We start from the raw sequence: 11,434 nt of genomic DNA, 5'->3' as shown, positions 1-11,434 counted from the left end.
GTTGTTGTTGTGTTAAAGCAGTGTCTTAATTCTTCCCATTGTTTCCTTTTTGAATCACATGCCTTTGAATGTTTCCAGTGAAAAGTTCAAATAAGTCAAACATGAGTCCAGTCCGCAAGAGTTTGGGGAACTGTGTCAAATCATGAACTAATTGTACTTTTGCAAATAGAATACTTTTTACTACTTGAGTAATATTTTAATGAAGTAAAGTACTCTTACTGTAGTAAATCTTACAAATCTTCATTACTTCGTTACTTAACCCTTCATTATGATTTTTTTTATTTTATTTTTTATTATTTCATGATTTGTTTCTCAGATTTTATGTCACTACTAAAACATGAATCAAGCACAACACTCAAACAGTTACTCAGTACGTAAAAGTACTCAAGTAATATTTTCTCCAATTACTTTTTTTACTTTTACTTGAGTAATTATTTGGGCCTCTACTGTACAGTGTCTGCGTACATTGGTGTATGAATGAGAGTATGAATGGGTGAGTGGATCCTTGCTGTAAAGCGCTTTGAGTGCCTAATGTAGGTGGAAAAGCGCTGTATAAGTTGAGACCATTTACCATTTACCATTTACTTTTTACTTGTACTTGAGTAAAATGATGTCAAAGCAACATTACTGTTCCTTGAGTAAATATTTAGGCTACTCCAACACCTCTGCATCTCATCTATCAAGAAAAACTGTAAAGTCAGTGTGATCCAAATATTTATCAAACAATTGAAAACCAATGCTCGTAATACGTTTGTAACAGAAACAAAGACGTTTTGCTCATAAAGTCTTATTTTCAAAGATCACCGGATTTTGTAACTTCCACGCATGTTCAGCCACACAAGTGCTGAGGCAAACGGATAAAACAACCGAGATCAGGATCACGTGACTCAATCTTCTACTTGCCCAACACCATCCGCCACTAGGGGTCAGTGTCTGCTCTCCCTGTGCACAGGAACATCTGCTGCTCCGCTGTGGGACTAGTTTTCAGTCTGTAAAATGACATACATTCAGTTGTTTTAAATCACATATTTGTTTCTGTTTAAAAAGAAAAGAAAAGACAAATGTAACAGAGTGGGCTCAATGATTACACACAAAACACAACGGAGTCAGCAAGACAACGCTTTTTGCAGTGAAATATATTTATTAAATCTATTTAACCTATTTTAGTGATAACCTGCGCCTCTCAGTCATTACCTTTCAAAAAAATGAGATAGATATTTGTCTAAGTTCATTTAAAAAAGCCTTTTTTATAGATCCCAAAGATTCGGCTCCTGTTAAAGAGCCATAAATCCCACTCACTGAAACCAGACTCACCCACGTGGGCCAAAGATCTAAATGAAGAGGAACTAAGAGGAGGACAAGACATAAACAAAATCAGCTCTAAATACTTTGTGTGTTTTGATGTTAAGCCGTCATCTGTACTGCGTAGTTTGGGATGTTTCGCCTCTCACGCATCGATGGGCGCCTTTACCAAACCAGGACATGTTTGTGTAAGCTCTCTGTCATCCAGGAATGTCTCGTGCTGAGCCGTGCTGACCAGGTTTCTCAGGCAAGAGCATCAAAACATCAGCTCAGAACCGCTCAGAACTTAGGCCAAACACTAAATGAAAGACTTGTTAGAAGTGCCCTGCTATGGCCCTTCACTGCTACTGCTTCATTTACAAGAGAAAAGTCAAACTATCTGCGCTTAACACAGTGAGTGCCGCGCTGTTTTTGTGATTTAGCTGGAGAGTGCCAACAATCCGGAGCATTTTTCATGATATTTGTAGCACCACAGCATATTCTGTGAAAAGAAAGCACTTCACCATCGCAATGCACACGCAGTTTATCAGATAACAGCCCAATGAGGTCTAGTAAGGGAGAAATGAGACTGAGAGGGGGCAGATGCAGCAGCTCCTGAAGAAGCGCTGGATGATTACTGGAAACCATCAAAACAAATGTTGTTCCGCAGACAGATTGTTTTTACTCGATACATCACGACTCAAACTCAGGTCAAATATTCCTAATTCCAGCACTTCTTTATTCATCAGGATTTGTGTTATTTGTCCACAGCGGTTTTGTATCGGTGATGATGTGACATGCTCTCTAAGTACCTTATACTGAGCAGGTGAATAGAGACAATACAAACATTTAAAGACGACACTTTGAAATCCTAAGTAGAAGGAAATACACATTTTTGTCAAGACATTTTGGGGTCATTTACCAAGCGCAAAACAAACAGTACGCTCAAAAAGGGGACCAACAGCAGAGTCATCTCTGCATTTACGTACATATCAGATTGGAGGCCCTACTTCTGAAACAAAGGATATTTCCAATGGTAAATTAGAGCCCCTTTATGTACGAAAATCAGCCAGTTTATTTAAATGTTTTGGATTATCTTTATTCATGTTCTGTAATAAATCTGCTTTTAACCTTGAACAACAAAGCAAGAAGTTCAATGTGGTTAAGCGCTGCTTTAAGTGCACATGTTGAGGGGGAAATGGCCTTGTTTATTGTAATCAAATTGAATGTCGTCCTTCACACTCATGTGCACATGAGGACCAGTGCAGCAACATCTCAGATACCTTAGGAGCAGGGCAGCTGCAGTAGAACAGTTCCCATTGCTCTCTGTGGTGTTTCTGGATCATCCTAAAAGTTTGCTGTTGATGAGAAGTCACCTTTCACATACCACAAGAAGAACGCTCTTGTTTATGGACGTCACTGCTTCGCTGCTGTTGGTTAAAAAAAGAAAAAAAAGCCATAGTCTCATGCGGCATTGCTTCCCAGGCCCCCCTTGGGAGGAGCCATTGTACGAGTCAGGAAGCCTCCCCAGCCCGCAGGTGTAGAATGACAAGGCTTTATACGCAGCTACCTATAGATGTGAGCGCGGCAGAGCAAAGGCAGGCCGCTCTGATCAATTTTGCATTGATGCCCCTTTTTTTTTACTTTCTGACGCAACAGGTGCGGCACTTTAGCAAATGATCCCTCCTCCATGTTTTACGGAACTAAGCCCACTCAGTGCAACCGCCGCCGCACCTGCTGCCACGCCGCTGTGGCGCAGAACAGCCGCCTGTTCTGTGTCCAATCCTCTGTGGGACTATCTGCAGCCAGTATGGAAGAAATGTTCCCACAAGTCACCCAAAGGTCCTGAGAAGCTGCTTTTACAAGTACACGTGGTCAATTTGATCAGTGAGGAACTTTATCAAAAAAGAATGAACTGAACGATTTGGAGGAAAATATCTGGTGGCGACTTTTTAAAGTACAGTGATTGCGAAATTGGATTCATGTTTGAAGATCCAAATTCCGTTCATAGGCATCGTACACAGGGAAGGCAATGAGGAGCAATACAAACTGCTACACTAAGACCCTGCACAACCCATGGACCCCGGTCATTTTTGGCAGAGGACAAAAATGTATTCCTAAATTCAAGCCTAAAAATATATATTTAGTCCACTATCAAGCAGAACACAAATATAGTCTAAAATAAAAGTAGATACCTCTAGAGACATAAATGTGACATCAGTGTGAAGGCAGAGTAACATGTTCTTTCAAAGAATCAGCCACAGACGGAAGAGAGACTGAGACCAGGCTGACTCGGTCAGTATGCCTTTGTTTTTATGTCAAAATAATTAACCATCAGTAAATGCAGAAATAGTCTACTCAATAACTTACAGTCAGACACCAAATAAATATCTCATATCATTCGTCAAATATACAAAGTATTTCCTTTGAGTTTACAGTAGACAATCACAACATGTTACAAAAGTATCGCATACTGCTGCTGTATGTGGCAAAAGTGCTTTGCTCCCCATGTTCCACATCCATCTCTTCTCTTTGCACTTGTAAATATCAAAATATACTATATATTTATATCATCTTTCTTTCCAAAGTTTGCACAAGCATAACATATATACAATACTGTCTGACGCAACAGGTGCATGAAGGCTTTGACCACTTTGACCACTTTGACCACTTTGAACAAGAGCATTCCAGACAAACAAACTTGGGTGTGACTTTAGTGCATATCAAAGTTCCATCACCCCAGCCTCTGGAGGTCAGTGCTCTCTGTCTCCAGCTCCAAACTACAACATCCACTCCCTATGGCCAGGCAGTCCGGTGACCTGTGTCCACTGTGAGGGCCGTGTGGTCCTTGTGTCCACTGTGAGGGCCGTGTGGTCCTTGTGTCCACTGTGAGGGCCGTGTGGTCCTTGCTGTGAATGTATATGCGGTGGGGAGGTGGTCGTCCTTGCCCCTGCAGCCGTGATGCCGTTGTCTCCTCTGGTCCCTGTGTCTGCGGTGAGGGCCGTGTGGTCCTTGTGTCCACTGTGAAGGCTGTGTGGTCCTTGTGTCCACTGTGAGGGCTGTGTGGTCCTTGTGTCCACTGTGAGGGCTGTGTGGTCCTTGTGTCTGCAGTGAGGGGTGTGTGGTCCTTGTGTCCACTGTGAGGGCTGTGTGGTCCTTGTGTCTGCAGTGAGGGGTGTGTGGTCCCTGTGTCTGCGGTGAGCGCTGTGTGGTCCTTGTGTCCACTGTGAGGGCTGTGTGGTCCTTGTGTCTGCGTTGAGGGCCATGTGGTCCTTATGTCCGTGTGGTCCCTGTGTCTGTGGTGAGGAGCCGTGTTTGCGGTGAGGGCCGTGTGGTCCTTATGTCCATGTGGTCCCTGTGTCTGTGGTGAGGAGCCGTGTCTGCGGTGAGGGCCGTGTGGTCCTTATGTCCGTGTGGTCCCTGTGTCTGCAGTGAGGGCCATGTGGTCCTTATGTCCGTGTGGTCCCTGTGTCTGCAGTGAGGGCCATGTGGTCCTTATGTCCGCGTGGTCCCTGTGTCTGCAGTGAGGGCCATATGGTCCTTATGTCCGTGTGGTCCTTGCTGTGAGTGTATGTGTGGTGGTCAGGTGGTCGTCCTTGCCCCTGCGGCTGCGGTGCCGTCGTCTCCGCCGCTCACGGCCGCTGTGAGGGTGCGTGTGGTGGTGTGCACTCTGACTCTCTCGGAGCCGCCTCACCATCTCGTGGTCCTTGTGGCCAAGCACTCTGGGCAGGAAGAGCGAGGCTTTGTCGGTGCTCCTGGTTTTGAAGCCCCTGCGGGGCCGGCCTTTGCCGTTTATGGACACGTACCACTGGCGTTTGGCACTGGCCCGTCTCCGGCCTGCAGCGCCTCCTGCTGGTGGTAGCTGCTCCGTGGAGTGGTGTCGGGAAGCATAAGTGTTGTATCCTAACTCATGGATCCGCTCCACAAACTCACACTCTTTGTTAAAGAGCTCCTGTAAGAGAGGAGCCATGTTAGAGCCTCACAGCAGTATGGGTGATGAGACCTAGAGGTGTACTCACTGAGGCGTACAGCCGGCCCTTGTCATTCATGGCCAGGTATCGGCCCGAGAACAGCCCTTTGATGGCCACCACTCCCACATCCACGGCTGTGATCTCCATGATACCTGTGAAATCAGGGAAAAACAATGATGCTTTTACTGTTCCCATCTTATGTTTAGTTGGGAGCATTCACTCAAATCAGAAATGTAAGCCTGTACACAAAACATATGGCTTAAACTAAAGTTAAATAAACAAACTGGGCCCTGAAGTGCAACAGTGTGTTTCCGCCGCTGTTATCCACTTAGCGCTCCATTCACTGCGTTTAGTGCGTCTTTAATCAGTGCGTGATTGGTCAGCAGGCCATTGACGGGCGCAGAGAAACTAATGAAGTGTGATTAGATAAATACATCCGTCCGGACAGCGCTTTTGTCCCACAGGAAACAAGGAAAGAAAAAAAACACTCCTTAAAGGAGAGAGACCCGTTTGTTTTTGAGATAATTTCACATGAAGCCACGCGCGCCACTGAGCAGCTCTTCCCAAAGTCCTTTTATTTCCCTGCGCCTTTCGGAAATAAACATAAACGGTAGTAACAGAACCAGATTTCACGATCACTTAAAACCTAGTGAATGTGTCAAATAAATGTTGCAACTGTTCTCTGACTAACCAGATGAGCTCTCAGGCTGACTAACAGTGTGATCAGCTAAAATACGCTCGTTGGGAAAGTGTCACAGCAGACGGATCCAGTTGAGCCCGACTGAATGAAAATGCTCATCAATACATGCGCGTGCGTAGTGACTCACTGTATGGATTGTTCTCCTCCAGGGATCCGTCTATCTTCCCGTTGGGGTGTATCTGTAAGTGATACTTGGTCGCGCAGTAAAGTTTCCTCCGCCTGGGAGCTCCTCCGAGGTGCTCGTACACTCCTCCGCGGCCCCCGGCATCCCTCCGCCGCCGGGGGTCGCAGGCCTTCTGCCCAGGCCCGCAGGACACTCGCGCACTGGCCGGATCCGACAGGCACGCCAAGAGCAGCAGGGGCACGAGCATCAGCATTGTGGCATGGCTGGGACGCGGACACGACTGCGGCGAGAAAACGGAGAACAAGTCCTGGCAAAGTACCGGGGTCCCATTAAACCCGAAGTGTCGGGGGGTCCAGCAGAGCGGCCAAAAGAAGTCCGATCCGAGCTGCGGTCCCGCTTCTCGCCTGTGCGCGTCCGTTCCGTGGATGTGCCTGTGAGCCGGAGCGCACACATAAAAGAAGCTTGTGGCGACAATAGGCTGAACTCCGACCAATTGATACAAAGGAGGGGGAGGCAAAGGTATCAGCCCCGTGTGAAGTGAGAGACTGCGGCGTGGATAAAATTACACAGCGGCCGAGCGCGGGACAGTCCTCTCTGAACTCCTCTTCTGAAATATCCGAAAAGAGCAATTAGACATCCCAAATTATAGGAGGGCCGAGCCTGGGCCGCCACAGCAACAGGTGAGGGATGAGATACAGCCATGTGCCGCACTGCTGCAGCGGAGCACGGCGATTCAGGCTGGCTTTTGGGACGAGTCATCAAGCCTCACTTTCAATTAAGCGCCAGGGAGACGTTTCATTTGAGACATTTTTGTCTTTCTATTGCATTTAATATATATTTATTAATAAAAAAAAAAAATCTGTCTACGCCATAGAGCTGCTGTAACAAGTGAATGTTTCCACTGTGAGAATAATAAAGCCTTGTTATAAAAAGTATTTAAACGTTACACTACATCAGTTAGACGCCATGGCAGTTGTAGTAACAGCAAGTATTAAGTGACTTTCTGAATTCGGATGATTATAAATAATTCAAATTACAACTGCGCTTTGCTGTAACATCTCTTGAAATGTTTCTGCGTCACAAATCAAATAAAACTCCAAACAGAAAATGCTGTTTTTGCTGTGGGTTATCAGAATGAGCATTTGCAAGAAGACCTCATATATTTAACTTACATTTGGCAAAGTCAAAGCAGGAGACATGCCTGTGAATAACCTATGGTGCTGTTGTGTTATTACACAGTGTGGCCTCAATAATGAAGGTCCAATAAATGGAGTCATATGAATTTGAGCAGATACACCAGATCCAGATGCATACAAATGAGTAATCTGCCCCAAAGCCTCCGAAGTCCATCAAAGGTCAGTGTTGAATGTGCCTATCCTGTCATTAGATTGGTGGTGCACGTGTTCTGTGTCGTCTTCTCCTTAAGACGTGCTGATGGAACATCAAACAGCGCCTCCTCTGACATCATGTGCTCAGCTGCCTCCTTTCTAACCATTTTCTGTCAGACGGATGAACTTTGCCCGTCTATGCTGTGGGTCAGTTCTGACTAAAGTAGATTTAAAAACATAAGCAAACTAATGGTGTGTCACCTCAAACCTCTCTCATCTGGCTGCCCTTCTCCATCCCTTCCCCAAACTGCAGCTTGTCCCAGACTTTTCCCATCCTACTGCCCCGGCTCTGGCGAGGCAGCAGCCGGTGGGCGGAAGAGCAGCAGGCTAAATGACTACTGCCTAAATTGCTTCCATCTTGGTCGCATTATGGTTTGCATTCTGGTAATTAGCACCATCATCTACAAATCTCTCTGCCCCTTGGCACTGCTCCACTGCTGCTATCAAGGCCTGTGCTTAGAATCCCCCGGAGACTTGGCGGTTAATTCGTCTTCCCCTCCCATACATCACCCGGCTAGTTCCCCCTGTCACTTTATTTAGCCGGATGATCAGAAAACGGCAGCGCTTTTAATTGCCAATCGCATGCCGGCGAACACCCCTCAGCGAGTCAGACAACGCGCCAAAACACGAACGCTTGTTCTGGTGGTCGTTCCTAAGTGAGACGCTCTTGATGTGGTTAAATGCTGGAAGAGGGCGGAACCTCAGATGTGGTGTGCTGTTGCTCTCAGAAACTATTTTAATGACACTCCCTCCACGCCTCCCACAGAGCATAGGCAACCAGCAGGGCTAGCGCTCAACAGGCCCCCCTTCACCACATGTCCAGATGAACGCATGTTGTTGTTCCTTTAAGGGGACCGTGCCAAGGAGACCTCGGAGTGCGCTGCTGAGGATTGGTGTAAGAAGTTTATGTGAGCACAAAAGGGAGGCTAAATGTTTTCTACAGCTCCCATTCACATTTCTAAACTGGACGCAAACCTGGGACTGTGACTGGAGTCCTCTGGGGTGCAGGACGTCTTTCTGCTCATTTCAAAGAGGCTTCCAAAAGACGACAACTCACTGAGGACGTTTCGCTTTGTCGGTCAATGATCAGTTATTTTTTTGTGGAGAGCTTTTAACTAATAAAGAAAGGTGGTAAGGCTGGGTACCGTCAAACGATACCAGCATGGAATGAAATACTACTTGTATGGAAAAAATAAAAGAAATTCACTGAAAAATATGATGTCTTCAGATAGTTTTGGTGCCTGTTGGGTCCAGGGACAGCTTTAAAGGAAGTGTCTTGGTTGTTTCAGCTCAAACAAATGATAGAAATGTAAGTCTTTTTTAGTCTTTTGTGAATAAATTAACATTATTGCTTTGTTTTCTGGAAGACAATTATTTTAGTATAGGAATCGCAAGTTAGTATCGCAAACCAAGTATTGTTAACCCCCTGATGAAGCTACGTCCCACCGGCGGGACGTGCACCATTAAATGCATTCCTATACGCACCACAGTCACATTGCCCCACATGTTACTAGTCAAAATGATAGAGTTGGGTAAGACAAAGGTCCTATAAAACGCATTGGACAAATCCATGTAAAAATCGATTTTTACAGACATTGTTGACCTGTTTGAAATATATGTTCAAGTGGTAGTATTTTTATAGGCTCAGAGTGTGTTTTGGTTCCACCTATCTATTGCAGGGTTAAATGTATCTTCGAGCTGTACTGTGGACCTTTATTTTCATCAAAAAATGTTAGCGAGAATAAAGACAATTATTCTTTTATTCAGTTCTGTAGTTGATAACTTGCCAATAGTGAATCTGATAGTCATACTGATTGTGGCTACAACTAGAGACTCACATGCGTATGAGTATTAGTATATTGAATTCCATAAGAAATAAACAATGCTTATGAGCAATGATTTTTTATTATTTTATTTTTTACAGGCGAGTGAATCAAAATGACCTGCTTCAGCATTACTGCTGTAACGGTACCCAGGCCTAAAGTTGTACCAATTTTGAGTTAAACACGTCTGACTGGATCATTATATTTGGCCTACAGCTGAAAAAGTTCTTCAGTGGCTGACTGAAGTGGCTTGAAAAATCAAGTACAGATGGTGGCTTAAGAACCTTTGTTCACATGTTCTAGTCTTTATTTTATTTAGTTGACAAAAGTATCTTTTTATTCAGCAAAGGCATTACTTTGAATGAACACTGATGGAATGGACAGTGCTGGTCAAAGTATTTAATTTCATAGCTTGAGTGCAGGTATTTATTGCTCCAAGTAGCCCTTTGACATAACTGTAGAAAGTGCTTAGGTATTCAGAGTAGAGAGTAAATCATTTGACATAAGTGTTGTGAATAATAACTTTGCAGCTCGGTGGCATAGACGGTACATCTGTACATCTGCATTATAAGGCTCTAAATGAGCTTGCTTGTTGCACATTGTGGCTATGCCAGTTCCTCTGACCTGAAGTTGTGCGAGCCAATACTTCCTGTCCATATTCATTTCCTGTGGAGATCAGTTCAGACCTGCTCGAATCATCATAAAGATTCCGTAAGTTCCTGGTAGATGATCACCATCTGCATAGTTCAGTGGAGGAGACCCCGAGTTTAGGCTAACACTCATGTCCTGCATTATTATATTACTGCATGTTAGCCTTTATCTTCAAGACAAACTATTCAACCTTTATCAACACAGGTGTCTCCTCTGCTGAACTATATCCATCCTTCATCATGTTCTAACACGTAGTAAGTGATCATCTACCCGGAACTCGTGTCCACCACAGAATCTTTAGGAAACATGTTGATTCGAGCTGGTCTGGGCTAATCTCCATAGGAAATGAATGCGGACAGGAAGTAATGGCGCTCAAACTTCAGGTCACAGGAACTCTGAGAGCCACCATGCAACAAGACTATTTTTCTTTTTACTTCGGAGCATTTAATGTTGTGCAGTAGTAGTGTAGTGCAGTTTCAAATCTTTCAAATGTAGTGGAGTAAAAGTAAGTTCTAAACCAGGGGTTAAAGTTCTCTGCATGGGATTTCCGTCATTTTGCCCAATTTGGGAAAAATGTCCGTCACCTCAAATCTGTCAAAAATAAATCCATTAAAGTAATGTCGAGAAGTGAGCTGGTGTGTGAGAGGGGGAGCGTTGGTCTCTCGGTCAAAACTCATCGTGAACTGGACTCACTGTTTTTTGACAGAGGGGCGGGGCTACAGACTGCTCTGCTTTAGTAACTTTTGAAGTGGTGTTCGCCGTGAGTCGTCTCCTGACAGCGATGATGCAGTGAGAGGGGGAGGCTATAGGCTCGCGGTCAAATCCTTCTCCCAACTTACTGCTTTTTACAACAATCTGGTCGTCTTTGAGCGCTAATGTCATCAGATTATTATTGACTATTAAAGTGTGGAGTACAGTCACCTCGCTCAGCAACACTCATTTTATCATGAACAGTGGGGGAGCAGTGTGTCTCTTTAGGCGTGTTTGGGTATGTTTCACGTGACAAACATGTCCATGTAACTGTCTCCATGAAAGAAGTCTTGGCATCCTCTGGTCATTGTGCTGATATTAGGCTGAGAGCTGAGACAACATGATTTGTGACTCGTTTGCACTAACGTCTGCGTTCTATTGGCAAGAAGTTTCAGTTTTTAGTTAAATGGTGGCACGGTGGTGCAGCGGTTAGCGCTTGTGCTAACCGTTGTACGGGCCTTGCTGTGTGGAGCTTGTATGTTCTCCCTGTGTCTGCGTAGGTTCCCCTACCACTAAATGAGTCAGAGGAACTGTTGGCGCAGATGTGTTCAGTCGCGACAGCGCTTCTGTCAGTCTCCCCCAGGGGAAACTGAACTTGTCTCATGTAAAGCACTTGTGACTATGTTTGTGAAAGGCTCTGAACAAATAAAGTTCTTCCTTCTTCTTCTATATTTCAACTGCTAGAGGGCACTGGAAACCCCAAAACATGCACAATAGGTGAATGCTCCAGGAGGCTAAGAGTTATG

The 11,434-nt window shown here is 44.9% G+C and overlaps 1 protein-coding gene across 1 annotated transcript; it reads right to left on the bottom strand.

Moving 5' to 3' along the window:
* Window positions 1-4,663: 4,663 nt before the first annotated feature.
* On the bottom strand, window positions 4,664-6,561 carry fgf3 (fibroblast growth factor 3). Its single transcript, XM_079555298.1, has 3 exons — window positions 6,080-6,561; window positions 5,301-5,404; window positions 4,664-5,233 (listed from the first exon to the last, which is right to left on the bottom strand). Exons 1-3 carry the CDS (start codon window positions 6,327-6,329, stop codon window positions 4,823-4,825), a joined length of 765 nt encoding a protein of 254 aa, XP_079411424.1. The 5' UTR covers window positions 6,330-6,561; the 3' UTR covers window positions 4,664-4,822.
* Window positions 6,562-11,434: the final 4,873 nt, after the last annotated feature.

This window comes from Gobius niger (genome assembly GCF_951799975.1).
Source record: "Gobius niger genome assembly, chromosome: 4".
NCBI lineage: Eukaryota > Metazoa > Chordata > Actinopteri > Gobiiformes > Gobiidae > Gobius > Gobius niger.
The sequence above is the reverse complement of the archived record's forward strand: the minus strand, read 5'-3'. Positions and strand labels throughout refer to the sequence as shown.